Source organism: Nipponia nippon, unplaced genomic scaffold (genome assembly GCF_047370975.1).
Source record: "Nipponia nippon isolate SJK-2023a ecotype South Korea unplaced genomic scaffold, ASM4737097v1 scaffold_2, whole genome shotgun sequence".
Taxonomy (NCBI): Eukaryota; Metazoa; Chordata; class Aves; order Pelecaniformes; family Threskiornithidae; genus Nipponia; species Nipponia nippon.
The window spans coordinates 56,503,270-56,520,282 of NW_028262336.1; the positions used below are offsets into that span (position 1 = coordinate 56,503,270).

General features: G+C 44.3%; 2 protein-coding genes across 9 annotated transcripts in view; one reads left to right on the forward strand and one right to left on the reverse strand.

Annotated features, from left to right (window-relative positions):
* The first annotated feature begins 730 nt into the window (after positions 1-730).
* Positions 731-4,573, forward strand: SLC25A6 (solute carrier family 25 member 6). Its single transcript, XM_087757306.1, has 4 exons — positions 731-913; positions 2,048-2,534; positions 3,289-3,429; positions 3,929-4,573. Exons 1-4 carry the CDS (start codon positions 803-805, stop codon positions 4,084-4,086), a joined length of 897 nt encoding a protein of 298 aa, XP_087613432.1. The 5' UTR covers positions 731-802; the 3' UTR covers positions 4,087-4,573.
* Positions 4,574-4,717: 144 nt separating this feature from the next.
* LOC104009839 (granulocyte-macrophage colony-stimulating factor receptor subunit alpha) overlaps positions 4,718-17,013 on the reverse strand; it is a 30,055-nt gene continuing 17,759 nt past the window's right edge. For 2 of the 8 annotated variants that reach the window (XM_087757298.1, XM_009461869.2), the window contains exons 8-12: positions 12,634-12,672; positions 11,525-11,654; positions 10,780-10,873; positions 10,060-10,141; positions 4,718-7,303 (exon numbers count right to left, since the gene is read on the reverse strand). In XM_087757298.1, the coding sequence (XP_087613424.1) occupies positions 7,235-7,303; positions 10,060-10,141; positions 10,780-10,873; positions 11,525-11,654; positions 12,634-12,672 (414 nt within the window). In that variant the 3' untranslated portion in view covers positions 4,718-7,234. Of the gene's footprint in view, positions 10,142-10,779; positions 10,874-11,524; positions 11,655-12,633; positions 12,673-17,013 lie in introns of all 8 variants that reach the window. The other 6 variants (XM_087757300.1, XM_087757303.1, XM_087757301.1 and 3 more) reach the window with 6 other exon arrangements.

The following is a 17,013-nucleotide window of genomic DNA, read 5'->3' on the forward strand; positions in this document are numbered from 1 at the left end:
ACGGCCGCTGCCGCCCAGGGCCCCGCGCAGAAAGCGGTGCCTCCATCCCGTGCCGGCCCCCCGCCGCTTCCAGCGCCGAGCCGCCCAGCCCGCCCGGCTGTCCGCGGGACGCGCTCCCTGACCGCCCGGGCTCACAGACCCCACACCCGCCCCTCCGCCGCCTCGCACTCGGCGTCGCCTCCGGCCGCGCGGGGCTCGGCGCTTCTGCCAGATGTGACCCGTTACGTTGCACCGGTTCCTGCGCGCTCCGCCGAGAACGGCGCAAAGCGACGGGGAAGACGCTTCAGGAAGCGACCGTCGTGGAAAAAACGGTGCGAGCAGCGCCGATCCTCGCGCTCCGCTGCGGCCCGGGCGAGGCCGAGGCGGGCCCCGCTGCGGTGCCGCGTCCACCGCCCCCCTCCCCGCGGGGGCCGGGCGGGGGCGGGGGCGAGGCCTGTCGCCCTGCAGCGCTGGAGGCGGCGGCGGCGGCGGCGGCGGCGGCGGCGGCGGCGGCGGGCCCGGCGGGCCGGGGCGCCCTGGGCGACGCGGCGCTGCGCCACTGGCGCCGCAGGGGCGGGGGCGGGGGGGGGGGGCGGGGCCGGCGCCGCGCGCCCCGCCGCCCGCCATCACCGCCGCCCTGAGGCGACCCGGCCCCGCCCTCCCCGAGGGGCGAGGCCCCGCCCCCGGGGCGGTGCGGCCAATGGGGCGCTGGGGGGCGGGGCCGGCGGGGCCCGGCATTTAGCTCATGCGCGGCACCGGTCCCGCCCTTTCGGCCTGAGCGGCAGCGGCATCTCTTTCCCGGCGGCTCCGGCGCGGCGCGAACATGGCGGACCAGGCCATCTCCTTCCTCAAGGACTTTCTGGCGGGCGGCGTCGCTGCCGCCATCAGCAAGACCGCGGTGGCGCCCATCGAGCGGGTCAAGCTCTTGCTGCAGGTCAGCGGCGCGGCCGAGCCCGGCGGGAGCGGGGGCAGCCCCGTCGCCGGCCCCCGCAGACGCCCGCGCAGGCCCGCGCGGGCCGGGCGGGGGGGGAGAGGAAGTGAGGGCGGGCGGGCGCGCGCCGCCCCCGCGGAACAAAGGGCGCGCGCGAGGCGGCGGCCCGGCGGCCGCCGGCCGGGAGGTCACGTGGGCGGCGGGCGGCGGCGGGGAAGCCGGTTCCGCTATGCGGGGCGCGGCGTTGCGGCGGGGGCGGGCCGCGGGAGGGAGGGGCGAGGGGGCGGCTCCCGGTGTCACTTCCTCCCGTCCCGCTCCTGGCGCCGAGCGCGCAGAGGGCGAGGGGAGGAGGGCGGCAGCGCGCCGCCATCTTGGTGACCTTCACGTGACGGCGCGGCCGGGCAGCGCATTGGCCCGCCGGCGGGGCACGCGCGGGGCCTCGCGTGACCCCTGCGGGCGGGGCGGGGCGCGGGGCGGGCGGGCGCCCCAAGGTGACTCGCCTGACCTTCGCCGGCGCTGGCGGCCGCCGCTCCGCACCCCTCTGCCCCCGGCCGCGGGCTGGCCGCCCTCTCGGCGGCATGCGGCTCCCGCAGGCGCCCGCAGGCCCGCCTCGGTCCCTGCGGGCTCTCGGCTCCGGGTAGCCCCGGCCTTCACGTACGTGTCCTGTGCGTGCCCTTGTTCTTCACGCCCGGGCCTTCCTGTCTTGGCACGTCCTGAGGTCTGAAGAAGCTGGGAAGCAAGGTTAAGGCTTTTTATGGTTCTTAGGATTGTGCCAGGCCTCCTGTATCTATGGTTCTTCCTTCACATGCATTCTCTATTGTGTGTGTGTAAAACCTAGGCTTTTAGTTCTTGAGAATTAAGTCAACCAACTCTCGAGTTCTTTCGTCTCCACCAAAATACAAATAAATGTCAATTCTTTTCAGTCTCAAGATTCAGACTCTTCCAGGAGCTTTTGCTTCTTGGAAGTTTGCTGTCACGGCTGGTTTGTCATGGCAAACAGAGGCTTAATCTCTGTGTATAACTGCCATCGAGCATTCAGGCTTAAGAGCTCTTTGTTTTATAATATAAGCACACTAAGCCCAGCTGTAGTGCAGGCCTGCCAAGGCATACAGTCAAAATACATCTTTTTATTTGCAGGTGCAACATGCAAGTAAACAAATTGCCGCTGATAAGCAGTACAAGGGTATCATCGATTGTGTAGTGCGTATTCCAAAGGAACAAGGAGTGCTGTCTTTCTGGCGAGGAAACTTGGCAAATGTCATCAGATACTTCCCAACTCAAGCTCTCAACTTTGCCTTCAAGGATAAGTATAAGCAGGTGTTCTTGGGAGGTGTAGACAAGCACACTCAATTCTGGAGGTATTTCGCTGGTAACCTGGCTTCTGGTGGTGCAGCTGGAGCCACTTCCCTCTGCTTTGTCTACCCCTTGGATTTTGCAAGAACCCGTTTGGCTGCTGATGTTGGAAAAGCTGGTGCAGACAGAGAATTCACTGGTCTAGGGGACTGTCTAGTCAAAATTACCAAGTCTGATGGTCTGCGTGGCTTGTATCAAGGGTTCAATGTCTCTGTCCAAGGCATCATCATCTATAGAGCTGCCTACTTTGGGATCTATGATACAGCAAAAGGTAAAATTTCAGGGAGGATCTGATAACCCTGTTTTCAGAATTGTAGTGTCTCTTCATGTCTGTTCCTGGATGTTACTCCATGTCTGTCTGTAGTAACTATAGTTTATGTGAGTGTGGTGGAAGGGGGCAGCATTGGTGCGAACATCAGTGACACTGCAGTGTTCAAGGCAAAACTCAGGCACGTATTGATGGCAGCAGGCTGCTTTCAAATAGTCCTGGTTTTGTACTTGTCCTTAAAGGAGTTTTTCCTAATGCCAGCAAAGCATGTTGGTAAACATATGCAATTACAAGTTCTTTTTTTGTTCAGGGCAGTCCTGTAGTTATATTAAACCAATTCAAGTATGTTTAGCAGAATGGGATTGAGCAATGCTTTTACAAAGCACTTGTTTGTTAAGCTTGACATCTGGGCACAGAGGTCGTTGATACTAGCTTATAGTTCAGTGTAATTCACGGGGATGATGACTTATTTCTACAGAGTAGGGAATAGTTAGATTTCTTCTTATGCCAGTCTGTAAAGAATCCTGTTGCCTAAATGTTACCTGTTTTGATTACTGAGAAGAGAATCCTGTGAATTTCCATGATTTTTTTAATACTGCTTCAGCATGTTTAAATTTTACCAAGTGTCTTGGTGCAACTTCAAAAGTATGGCTTTACCATGTTTCATAATACTTTGTCCAGTAAAGTAGCTGTCATGCAGTGAGTGAAATGGAGGAGGATGTACAAGATAAAACGCTAATTGCTTTTTTTATTGCAGGCATGCTCCCAGATCCCAGGAACACTCATATTGTTATCAGTTGGATGATTGCCCAGACAGTGACTGCTGTGGCCGGTGTGGTCTCCTATCCTTTTGATACAGTGCGGCGTAGAATGATGATGCAGTCAGGACGCAAAGGAGGTAGGCTCTTAATTTGTGCAGTTCTTTAAGCAGCATTAACGAGATGGAGTGCTTTTTTGCTAATAGTCATCCCTCAGCACTTACAGTTCCTTGTTCCATAAATCTGATTTAAGGTATAGTACATTTACATGATAGGAGGAAATGCAGTCGGGCCATAACTTGCAGTGTTTGTCTGGAATTATGCTGAGGACTTTTCTTTATAGAATATGAAATGGGCAAATGGACTACCTGTTTGCCATGACAAATTAAATGAAGGCAATCAGGGGACAGTGTAATTGTCAAAAAGAGCACTTAACATTTTTGTTGTATGACTTCGCTTTTAATAACTAGGCAAGCAGATAGGAAGCTTTTTTACTGCCTGAACTAGTATTGTGTTACAGTCTTAAAATGTGGTTTGGGACAACACAAAGTAGCTAGAGAAGTGAAGCAGGGCAGTTGTTAAAAACATCTTAGATACAATTATAGGAGTTAAAAATGACTCTTTGCTCTTTTTCTACAGCTGATATCATGTACTCTGGAACAATTGACTGCTGGCGGAAGATTGCAAGGGATGAGGGAGGAAAGGCGTTCTTCAAGGGTGCATGGTCTAATGTTCTCAGAGGCATGGGGGGTGCTTTTGTGCTTGTGCTGTACGACGAATTCAAGAAAATCATTTAAGCAGCCTAACTAGAATTGGAAATCAAGTTGAGCAGATCATGTAGAGTAACTACCATTATGGACCATTGACCTTCAAGAAATTCCTGTGAGTCTTATTTATCGGAGCCAGATGATATTTGTAGATGGGGCTAGAAACTGACATAAAGGACTGATCCATTTCTCAGTAACATACATGAAGACACTGAATCTGGCAATTCAGTGTGGTGATTTTTTTTTTTCAGCAATGAGGAATCAGTGGTGTTGGTGCTGGGTCCAAAGTGGCTGGGTCCAATTTAGGCAGAAAAAATTGTTTGCCTGTGGATCAGTCCCCGGTTTCAAGTCCTATCTTCTAGGACCATAAAATTGTATTTGAAAGTACTTGCTAACAAATCATGTTCTTTTCCACTTGTACTGAAGCACTATGTACCATTTTGCACAGCTGAACATCTAGCAATTTTGTTCTTAAATTGGGGCATTCTGCTGTAAAACAATAAACATACTTACTCTGTCTGTGTTGAAATTATTACATAAAAGCTTTGGGAAAGCCTCTTTTGTTTGAAAACTTGTTTCAGATAATGGTTCCTCTGATACACTTACACTGCACTCTGTAACAGAATAAGCTTGATTTTTTTTTTTTTTTAAGAAATAATTGAATGTGAGAACTTTGGGGGGGAGGGAAGCATGGGTTATACTAATAGAAACCACTCCCATTCTTTGTGCCTGATAGTATATGATGGGCTGCTGCAAGTGGCTTTTTGCATGATTCTTAGAAATTGATTTGCAATTTTTCATATGATTTAAAAAGGGGGGTTTTCTGTTGTAGTGCTAGGAGAACCCAAAGTCCCAAGGACAGTCAAAAAGTAGTACTCTTGCCCTTGGTAAAACAGCTTAAAATGAACAATTTTTTTAAATCAATATAGAGAGCAACATGGCATTCATGCAAAAACCCAGGAACCTAGTAAATGCCTTCAACTTCCGAGTAACCTATGTATTGTATTGTTGCTGCTATTTGGAAATGCTGATTGTGCCATTCAAGATATTGTTTGGCCTGATCTGTAGCAGTGGTCAGTACCCTCTGTGGAAGGTGAATTTAATCTGAAACGAGGCTCATTCTAAGAGGTGAAGTTGATGGGGTGTGTGGGAGGAATACGTATGCTTCTGTGTAGCTGTAAAATGTAGATCAAGGTAGGTCAGCCCTTCAATATTAGCTGATTGATGTCTAGTTCTGAGGATTGTCAGAAGACCAAAAACAGCTTAAATAATTTCTCATACTGCTATTTGAGATGATGTAATACTTACGTGCTGTTCTTCATATGTATATAATCTTACTTTTGTACTTTGTAATCTGCAGACATGGTAGGGGGACCAGTAAAGGAAATCATGTTTTTAAGAACTCTCCCTGTATCTTGAGAAGGAAACTGTGTCATTTTATGAGTCATTGAAGGCTGACTGAGCTGTCTTGAGTTCTTTTGTGTGCCTTCTGAGGTTGCTGTTCAAGATGAAGTATTTAAATTACCCACTTGGCTTTGGCTGATTATTACCTTTCTCTTGAGCATAACTTACCTTTTTCCTTTCACTGTTGCACAAGCACTGCTTTCAGCATCTGTATGTGAATGTATGTATGTTACACAGGTACTTTGTACATGGACTAAGAGCAAACTTTACGTACCTACTACAAGTGTTTTTATCCTGTTCAGTAATGGTAGCTCTCTCTTGGTGCGGGCAGGTCATTTGATGTTGACCTTGCCAATCAACCTGCTGTTTCAGTTATATTAATTTTGGAGGGTAGGGGAAGAGGGTTTTTGTCTAGATAAATACGTTGCTTAGGTTTATTTTCTATATCGGAGGAAGAGATAATGATGGAATACCTCCCATAACCTCCCTGCGGGCGTATGGCGGCCCTAGCTTTGTGAGGAAGCACCAAACATGACAGTTACTTCAGCTTTCTCCCTTCCCTCCAGAACTAGGTTTTAACCAGAAGAAATAGGAAAAGAAATCAATGCAAGTGTGGGTGTGGGGTTTTTTTAAGTGGAACTGCAATTTACCTATGCTGTGTGTTCAGCATGTACTACTTGGTGTTCATTTTTTTAGTATATGGCTTCCCTTAGTTGTGCAGCAGCAATTTTCAATGTGTGATTATGCAGTGTGGGAACATAAGAGGCAAACAATAAATGAGACTTTTAAAAAAAGCATTTGTTTTCTGCCTTATTGAAGCACTTGATGAAATGTATTTATTTTGAAAAATATTTTTAACAGGAAAACATCTAGCATTTGTAAAGAAAATACTGGCATCTAAAGCCTATATTATTTTAAAAAGGTGTTGAAAATAGGGCTTGCACACTTAGAAGGGAATAAATAAAATGCATTGGTGTGAGGGAATCTTCACATCTAAAATCCAGTTATTAATCTTATTACAGATTTAATTCCAGTTCTTACAACTGTTAACTGGATTTTTTTGAAAACTTAAATGCTATATGTGTGTTGAGGCCATACTAACATTGCAGAGGTTCACATTTGCATTGGCAGTACTGAGCTAATGAAATGGCTGGCTGGCAGCCGAACATTCAGTTACTTTTGGCAAGTGTCGTCGTATTTCCCATTTTCTGTTTTGCGTCAAGTTTGTTGAATATGCTGAGGCAGTTTGGTATTGCTGGTTGCAAGGTTGAAGGGCAGTTTTAAACACATTTTTGAATAGCTTCCCCTTCAGAAAATACTCTGAGTATATAAAAATTATAAGCTGGGAAAACTAGCTACTGTGGCATTCTCAAGCAGTCCTACCATTCTGTAGGAAATCATTATATTCGGAGGAAAGAAGCATCATAACAATAAAGATGGGAATTAATAACAAGTTTCTTCTGTGTTGTGGGTGAGAGGCCTTGTCTCGCATGGTGAAGACAATCTCAACAGGGTTAAGCAGGTCTTCACAGTAGGTGTTTGCAGAAAAGCTTGGCTGCCAGGTACTGTGTTTTTGAAAAAAGGGAAAAGAATAAATTTCACTGATTTTTCTCCACTTTTTTTCCCCCTGCTCCATTTTAGTTGGATTTTTATGGGACAAATAATTTTATAGGTGATGATATTCACTTATAGTCTGTGCTTTGAAGTAATTGTCAGGAGGATCCATGATTTTCTTTCATGTTGGGGAATCCAAGTGTGTTTTCTTCTCGGAAAGTTAAGTCATCTCTTCAACCATAGTTATTTCCTCGGTAGGACTTTTTTTTGGTAGATTTACGTATTCTGTCTAAAGAGAAAGAAAATTCTGTAACATGCAATAAGCTACAGACTCACTGTTGGTCAGAGAACTTTTCTAAATGTTAGATACACCAGTACCAAAGGCACCTCGTCTTGCTACTTTAATACCTAAGAAATGCTTGCAAAGCAGGAGAAAACAGTTAAGGATTGTTTGACTTTTAACATGTATGATCAGTGCTAGCTATTTGTCAGCTGAAGGAAAAGGAATAAAAGTTGATTTAAATGCTGGACGATCTTAACTGAGACAATAGAAGAAATTTATTCAGTGAGTATTGCCCGAGTTTTCCATGTGTAGGCATTAACTAGACTTAGAGAAAACATTTTGGTTGCTGTCATGAGGTTTTACGTTGGTTAACCTAGAGTTCTATGAGAGTGGAAGTTGCTGGGTAAGATCATAGTACTGATACAGGGCTTGGGGCTTAAAATATTGAGGGGAGATAAATTTGATTTTTAAAAAAGTAGGAGGGATAGTACTGGAAAAAGTAAAAAAAAAAAGGCAAGGTAAAAAAAAGCAAGCTTGCTGTCATATTGAGGGTGTGTTGCAGAACATGGAACCAAAAGGTCTTGGGGAATTTTGTCTAGGAGATCTGTGGGCTTGGTAAGCACTGCAGGGCTTCATGGTCACGGTGTTTTACGCTACTCAGCCATTCACTGAGGAAAGCAATGCATCTGCACGCAGAATGTCTCTCGCAAGTTCTTGGAATGTATTTAATTCAGGAAAAGAGGAAAACGAAGTATTAAAAGTGTAATTCTGAGTGAGGGTGAGGAAAGCATTTGGGGTGAGAATGACCAAAAAGTGAAGGAAGAGGAGTAAAATAAAATGGGTTAGAGGAATGCAAGGTGTCTGATGAACTGAGTGAATTGGTTGGTAGGATCTTGCCCACAGCAAACAGGAAAACTGGGAGTTCTTGAACACGAGCGTTAAGGGTACAAGTGCAAACTCAGTGCAGAAAGGTTAAGGTTGTAAACCATGAGGTTTTTCAGTGATCTAAGGAAAAGTTGTCTTGTGAAACAGGAAATATAATGAGAAAATGTGAAAGGTTGAGTAAGTAGAGACAAAATGAGGGAATGCAAGCTTTAAAAAGGTGTGGGCGTTTAAAAAGGGTATTACAGGTTCAAAATATCTCATAAATATATTAGCACTAAATGCCAGGAAGAGATAATCCTGGTATTCAGTAGAGAAGGAGAGGTCTCCTGAGGTAACCTATTTGTGCTTTATTATCCACTTTGAAGAATTGCAGCATTCAATCAGTGTTAGATATCTGAGTGTGGAGAGAAAAGGTAAAATAAAACCAGGCTTTAAGACTGGATTAAAATAGGCAAAGAAGAGTCTAGAGACTGTTTAGACACGACAGACTTATGAATTACCTTCACGGTGCCTGTTGACAGGTATGAGGCAACCGGAGCTGAGGGCTTCACTTGAACTTTGACAATTACTGCTGCTAAGTTGCTGCCTGCGTGGAAGTGCCTGTGCCACCGTTTACAAAACCACATCCACAAAGGCTTATGGGTTGTAGCGGAGTGGTTTGAGTAATTCCAGCAGCATATGCACAGGAATAATCTGATAGACTATGGACTGCTGCTCTGTAGCCTTAGCTCTGGCAGCCTGATATGAAGTATCGGGTATTTATGACTTAAGATAGATGAAGAAACTCATCCAAGTTACATTGCTACCTGCCTTTCTATTAAAGCCAAAGATGGTAGGATCCACGACAAGTAAGTTAGGACAATGTGCTGGTATACAGTTACCAAAATTGGGAAGATTTAGTAGTAACAGCTTTGAGGATTCTTTTTAAAGGATTGATGGAAAACTTCTGTGTCACTTTTGAAAGCCTCATTGAAAAGTGTGGTGGTGGTCACTGAAACATTGTAGGCAATAAACAACTGGTCTGATTTATTGACTTGCAAGTACCTCTTCGCTTTAGGCAGTTGATACAAAGCATTCCCTCACTATGCAGACACTGTGCAAACTGCTCTTCAAGTGGACGAATGAGCAGAGAAGCATGAATGGTTTGAAGCCGGGTTGTCCTGACATGTGAAGAAAGACTGGAAGAGTTAGTTGCTGTTGACAGTGTGCAAGTGTGTAAGATGCTGTAAACAGGAAAGGAATAAGGATAAGATGTAATGGATTTTAAGTGCAGTAAAACAGGCTATTAAAAAAGCTTTCTAAAAATAAAGATAATTAAACATTGCAATAGACTGCATAATGATGCTATAGAATTTCAACTGAACACAATTTGCACAAAACGTCAAAATTGTCACAGCTAATCCCATGTTGAAGCAAAGAGGAAGGCTTGTTAAGCTGGTGAGACTTTCCAGCCCTGCTTTTCATGATTCAATGCAACAGGGTTTTTTTACACGGGTATAGGTCAGACTTATAAAATATATATTCACATTGTATTATGATCATTGATATTTGAAAGTGCTAATGGCAAATGCTTTCTCTCTTACGTTATTTTCAAAGTATGAACAGCAACCTAGCAAAGCTGCTACACGCAGAAATTACTGGTCTCAGTAAAAGCGGTAACTGGCCTTAAAATATGGCTGCAAATACGTACAGGATAATCACTAGTCTCAGCGCTGGCATAGAGCATTTCTAGTTTCAAAACAGCATACTTTGCATGGGAGCAAATTAGTTTTTAATGGACCAAATTTAACTCTCATCTTTATATACCAATTATTCTAGTCTTTGACCTATTGTGGTTTATAGTTAACAAATTTGACGGAATTGAAAAGAAAGCATACCTGGATATCTTCATCAGTTGATGCATTAAATTTGTCTCTTGGCTGCGGAATGGGAGAAAATATGCTTTTGAAACTGCAGTACCTTTGGGTAGAAAATGGGATTGTGAAAGAATTAAAAATAGTGGTAATATAACTTACACAAACATTTTGTGTTGTACCTTAAGGACATTTTTTACTTTCAAGATTGAATAGCTATTGCTCTACAAATCAATAAGCGAGAAGGAAAATATTTTGAATGTGGACTGGTGGGTAACTATCTTATCACTTGGATAACTAAAATTTATTTTGTGACAAGAGTCACAGTAAATACTTTATTAAAAAATTACTTTCAATAAATCACATGACATAACTTTCTTTCACCGCTAAGTGAGAAGTTTTATCAAACTAGTGACACGTTCACTTGTCCTCATTCCCTCTTGTCTGGTATTGTATGAAGCCAATGGCTTCAAAGCAATGTGGATGTTAAATGCTTAAAAGTAAGAACAGAAATGTTTTTGCAGTATCTAGTGGAATCAATCACTTACTAACTTTAACATTCTTTCCCTCTTTTTCACCTGTAGTGGTTTTGCATGTCAAAGTGGCATCCAGAACAATACTGATAATAATACTTTATGACATAAATAATTTGATTATTAAAGCTTGCAGGTAGGAGATAGGAGGAATGTGTTTCATAGAAATACTACTATATCAATAGTTTCTACATCAATAAGGTCGATTTACCTTTTGAAAAGACAATATTGGATCAGTGCCACTGAGATTGTTCCAAGTGCTACCAGAAATAAAATCACAAAAATAAAGTAATATTTCCCTTGACCTGAAACATCCAAGAGAGAAAAATATCTTAGCATGCTGAAAAGCTACCTTTGTGACTGCCAGTAATGAATGCAAATTTCACCCAATTTTTCAAATAATCTGAAGGATTTCGACTTGAGTTCTTAGAGAACCTTGTCAAAAAGTTCAGGTATGCTTGATGCATTTAAAACCATTTTGAACATTTAAAATGTAGAGAAAAAAGAAAAAATCCAGAGAAGCAGAAACAGTGTCACAGTACAAAAAACGGAGCAAAAGTGGTGGAACTGTAAAAAGAGTGTTGAGAAAAGGGTGAAAAGGAAGATGCAGAAGGAAGAGGATTATATTCGTGGCAAAAACTTAAAGAACTGAAAGGTAGCCTCAGCACTGCAAACTGATGACAAGACTGGGTCTGCCTCAGCCTGTTCCTGTAGCCCTGACGTCTGAGAAACTGCTGCCTTCACAATCCCAACTAATCAAAGGCTGGTATCAGCCTCCATTGCTATAGTACTGAAGCATCTCCTCCACATTAATAATTTCTACCCGGTTGCTTCCATGTCATTGGGAAAGAATTAAGATTTTATTTGTAACTGTGAGTGTGAGGGAAAAAGGGAGGCAAACATGGTAATACTGAAAAAAAAAGGATCTATATTAAAATAATATTTCACAGTCTTACCAAACTCGATGGGTCCACTCCATTCCCCCCAGACTGAGCTTACAAGACAGCTTTTTCCACGTGCTCTGATTTTCAGAATGTATTTTTTTTTCTCGTTGTAATTTTGGAATTCATATCTGTTTTTCCGTACCTAAAATCAAAGCAATCAGACTGTGCATTTCACCCCATAGGCAAATATAAATAAAATTTGGGGTTTAGTTTCCTGATACAGTTTCTATAAAAAACTAACTTGTATGACTTTGTAAGTATGTAGTAGTTGAATGTTCTTCTCCCCAAATTTAAAAACGTGATAAATTAGTTCTTCCTGCCACCGAATCTTTCTGTTTTTTGAAGTTTAAAGTTGGATTTTGAAGTTTATTGGGTGATTAATTTAATTAGATTTATTATGCTTTAAGGACATGTTTTTTTCCCTGTCCTTGTTTATGGATCCTAAAAAAAACAGGAGGACAGAAAGCTGAAACTGGAGAAGTACCCTGTAAATTCACCTTGGTAACCTTTACGGGGATTAATCCTGCAAATATTCCCTGGGTGGTGTCTGTCTTTGCTAAACAGACTTAATGTTTCTAAGACAATCCAATAACAGATATCTATCATCTGGCCTCACGATACTTTATACAAAGTCTGGAATCTGCCAAGCTTAAGATGCTTCCAGGGCTGAAAGGACCACTCATTTGTCAGGAGAAGACCAACAGTGTGTATTGGAATCCCAATTAACTTTCACAGATTTTGAAGATCTCGGCATTCCCTCTGTCTAGCTGTCCTGAACTACAGTGGTATTTTTCCACCAACAGGGAGAAGAAAGAAAATGTTTCCAATTATATTAAGCAAAATGTCACAACTGCCTTAATCAAAATCTATTTGTGTGATAAATGGAAAGTATGAAATTTTGTGAAATTCATCGAAAATTTTGCCTAGTGTAAGCTACCCCATCCAAAAGGGATATATTAAGAAGTTTCCACATAAAGACACCACAGGAACATTTCTTTCTGAATTCTTACTGCTATATTGATACAAAAACTATCGTTCTAGAAGTAACTATATTGTATATAATTGTATTTATATGCTTAAGTGGGCAAAAGCACAAATTTGTGTAGGACAAGAATACTTACCTTTACAAGATGATCCTTTTTCTCTTGTTTGGGCTCATCCTGCAAACCAAACACAAATATTCATTTTTATTATTTTCTTGTCAAATAATCAAATATTTCTCCCTCTCTTGTTCTCATTTTCTTGCTTATAAAGATCATAAGTAATTTTAAACTGAAAAATCAATTGGATATTCTGCTCCAGTAATGTCCCAGAATATAGCACTTTATTCAGAGCTTTGGCTTCCTCCATTTCATTTTAGAAAAGGAAGGAAACATTATTAACATGAATTATATATCAGTGGTTGTGAGTAACTGTATTTGCCTCTAAGGGCATATTTACACTGTGCATTCTCATCCAGCAGAAATATATTCAAATTACACAAGCAATCAAATCATCCTCCAAACACAGCAGACCTGGAAGCTGTGATTTCTCAATAGTTTGATAACATGGGGCATAAAACTGATGTGAACAGCAAATTTATCCTCCTTCCAGTCCGAGTCTCTGTTAGACATCTGAGAGATCCATACTCAGGGGCTTTCCCCAAAGTGCTGTGGAGAGGTACTTATGCATTCCGTACAATCAAAATTTAATTATCTAGCGTCAAACATTGACCTGGATCAAAGAACCTGAAAATTTTGAAAAAAGGATAGGTTCAAAAATGAGTGAACAAAATCAACAGCAGTGATTTTAGCAAGGATCCCAGAAAACATTAAAAAGCTGAGGCCCTGGAAACATCTACCACCTGTAATGTCAGAAGGATAGCTAGCATGATAGAAAAGTCAGAAAGATGTTATTGCAAGGAATGTCTCATTTCAGAAAATTCACCTGTCATGTATGTTGTGTTATAAAGTATCGTAGAATCATAGAATACCAGGTTGGAAGGCACCTCAAGGATCATCTGGTCCAACCTTTCTAGGCAAGAGCACAGTCTAGATGAGATGGCCCAGCACCCTGTCCAGCTGAGTCTTGAACGTGTACAGCGTAGCAGAGTCAGCCACTTCCCTGGGGAGATTATTCCAATGGTTGACTGTTCTCATTGTGAAAAATTTTCCTCTCGTGTCCAATCGGAATCTCCCTGGGAGTAACTTGTACCCGTTACCCCTTGTCCTCACCATGTGACTCCTTGTAAAAAGGGAGTCTCCATCTTCTTTGTAGCTCCCCTTTAAATACTGGTACATGGTGATGAGATCATCTCTAAGCCTCTAATGACTTCTTTATCTCTGCTGGTGATGCCCTTTTTGATGCAACCCAGCATCCTGTTGGCCTTCTTGGCTTCAGCAGCACACTGCTCACTCATGTTGAGCTTCCCGTCCACCAGGACCCCCAGGTCCCTTTCCACGGAGCTGCTCTCCAGCCAGGTGGTTCCCGGCCTGAGCTGCACTCCTGGATTCTGTTTTCCCAGGTGCAAGACCTTACACTTGTCCTTGTTAAACTTCATAAGGTTCTTGTTAGCCCACTCTTCCAGCCTATCCAGATCTTCCTGCAGGGTGGCTCTCCCTCCCAGAGTGTCTACTTCCCCCCTCAGTTTGGTGTCATCTGCAAACTTCATTGGGCTACACTTGATCCTGTTATCCAGATCACTGATGAAGATACTGAATAGTGTTGGGCCTAATATCGATCCCTGGGGGACCCCACTTGCGACGGGTTGCCAGTTTGAAAAAGAGCCATTTACCACCACCCTTTGGGTGCGGCCCGTCAGCCAATTCCTCACCCACCACACAGACCACTTGTCCAGGCCATAACGCATCAATTTCTCCAGGAGGAGGCCGTGGAGAACCGTATTGAAAGCCTTGGAGAAGTCCAGGTAGACAGCGTCGACCGCTCGCCCCATGTCAACCGAGCAGGTCACTTTATCATAGAAGGCCACCAGATTAGTCAGGCACGATCTGCCTTTTATGAAGCCTTTTATGAAGTGTTGGCTTTTCCCAGTCACATGCTTCGTTTGACTCGTGATGGCCCCCAGGAGGATCCATTCCGTAACTTTCCCGGGGATTGAGGTATGACTGATGGGCCTATAATTACCTGGATCCTCCCTTGAGCCCTTCTTGTAGACAGGGGTAACATTCACCTGCCTCCAGTCCTCTGGGACATCCCCCGATCTCCACGACTTCTCGAAGATTATGGAGAGTGGCCCCGGCATGACATCAGCCAGCTCTCTCAACACCCTCGGGTGGGTGGTGTCAGGGCCCATCGATTTGTAGGGGCCAAGCTCCTGTAATAATTCACATACTAACTCCTCCTTCACTGATGGTGGGTCTATGTTTGGATCATCCTGGATTTTTTTTCCCAATGCCTGAGACCCAACAGTGTTGGTAAAGAGAGAGGTGAAGAAAGTGTTGAGAACCTCTGCCTTTTCAGCATTGTTGGTGACTGATTCACCTCTGCTGTTTAACAGTGGGCCTATGTTTTCCTTCTGTTTCCGCTTGCAATTTACATACCTGAATAACCCTTTCTTGCTATTTTTGACATCTCTGGCCAGTTCCAATTCAAGCTGAGCTTTTGCTTTTCTAACTGCATCTCTGCACACTCTGGCAATGCCCTTGTAGTTCTCAAAGGATAATCTTCCACTTCTCCATCTCTGGTATGCATCTCTTTTGGTTTTAAGTGGACCCAGGAGCTTGTGGTTGACCCAAGGGAGCCTCTTGCTCCATGTATTTCCCTTTCTTTTATAGAGGATGCACTGCTTTTGTGCTTTCAAGAGAGCATTCTTGAAGAACTCCCAGCACTCGCTAGCTCCTTTATCCTCCATGGAAGCATCCCCCAGAATCCCTCCCAACTGAGCTCTGAGCAAGCTGAAGTTTGCTCTTCTAAAATCTAGAACCCTTGTCTTGGTGCTAACCTTCAGCATGCTCAGCCAGATCCCGAACTCCACAATATTGTGATCACTGCAGCCAAGGTTGTTACTGACCAAGATATTACAAAGCAGGTTTTCTTGGTTTGTGAATAACAGGTCCAGCAGCACCTCCTTCCCGGTTGGCACATCTAACATTTGTAAGAGGAAACAGTCCTCTACGCATTCCAGAAACTTGACGGATGACATGCGAGCTGCTGTGTTGTATTTCCAGCAAATGTCTGGGTAGTTGAAGTCACTCATAAGAACCAGGTTCTGTTGACCAGAAGCTTGCTTTAGTGTCCCAAATATTGCTTCATCAGCTTTATCATCATGGTTTGGAGGTCGGTAGCAGATGCCCACTGTAAGGTCCTGCTTGGAGAAGACTCCTCTGATTTTAACCCAGAGGCATTCCATAGAGAACTCACAATCACTGTAGTTGACTTCGATACATTCGAGTTTTTCCTTAATATAGAGGGCGACTCCTCCACCTCTTCTTCCCTGCCTGTCTTTGCGAAACAGCCTATAACTGTCCATCATGATTCCCCAGTCATGTGAGTTGTCCCACCATGTCTCAGTTACTCCTATGAGATCATAACCTTCTGACTGGGCACGGAGCTCCAGTTCCTCCTGTTTGTTTCCCAGACTGTGTGCATTTATATACATACACTTGAGGTGGTTGCTCTTCTGGTTCACATCTTGGGAGACAGCTAAGGAACATTTGTCGCTGCTCTGGTTGGCCTGACTTACTCCCCAGTTGGATGTGATGGCATGAGCATTTCTGTTTTGGACCCCGCCCCCCAAGTCCTTCAGTTTAAAGCCTGCCTCACCAAGTTAGCCAGCCTGTTGCTGAAGATTCCCTTGCCCCTTCTAAACAGGCAGATTCCATCCCTCCCTAGCATGTTATAGTCATCGAAGAATGCCTCATTGTCGTACAAGCCAAACCCCCCACGACGGCAGCAGCCACATAGCCAGGAGTTGATACGCGTTATGCGCCTATTTCTGGCTACCCCCTTCCCTCAAACTGGCAAGATGGAAGAAAAGATAACTTGGGCACCAATGTTTTTCACTTGCACCCCCAGGGCTTAAAAGTCTTCCTTGATTTTACCCGGGTTCCGGCTTTCAGTGTTGTTCATGCCTACATGAAACACTAACAATGGATAGTAGACCAGTATTTCCCCATTACTCATTGTCAGCTGAGCTCTTTCAATTTAGGACATGATGGAAGTCATCAGCCTTTGCTGTGAGCAGGGAGGGTGCAAATGAGTTGCCTAAAACTTAGATGTATAGTGCCATTTTAGCAGCTACGGGGTATCCTGCCTTGCCTCTGATGGCCCCTCCCAAAAGGTGTGAGTTATATCTTCCATCTCCATGTTAGGTACCCCTGGTACCTCCAGTACCTATAGCACCTTAAGGGGCATGACGCACCTACTGCTCAGCTGCACGGAACCCTAGGTGTGCATTGACTGTTATGGGATATCTGTGCTCCTTTGCAGACACCTACATTAAGGTGTCTCAGTCTGTGAGATGAATGTCACACCTCGTGAGCTGTAGCTGGGAAATGGGGTAG

What these genes read in the sequence shown, in the direction of transcription:
- SLC25A6 (XM_087757306.1), top strand. Translation starts at nt 803, where the DNA reads ATGGCGGACCAGGCCATCTCCTTCCTCAAGGACTTTCTGGCGGGCGGC. An exon ending in GGGTCAAGCTCTTGCTGCAG is followed by an intron (nt 914 to 2,047) that starts GTCAGCGGCGCG and finishes TTTTATTTGCAG; the next exon opens with GTGCAACATGCAAGTAAACA. An exon ending in GCAGTCAGGACGCAAAGGAG is followed by an intron (nt 3,430 to 3,928) that starts GTAGGCTCTTAA and finishes CTTTTTCTACAG; the next exon opens with CTGATATCATGTACTCTGGA.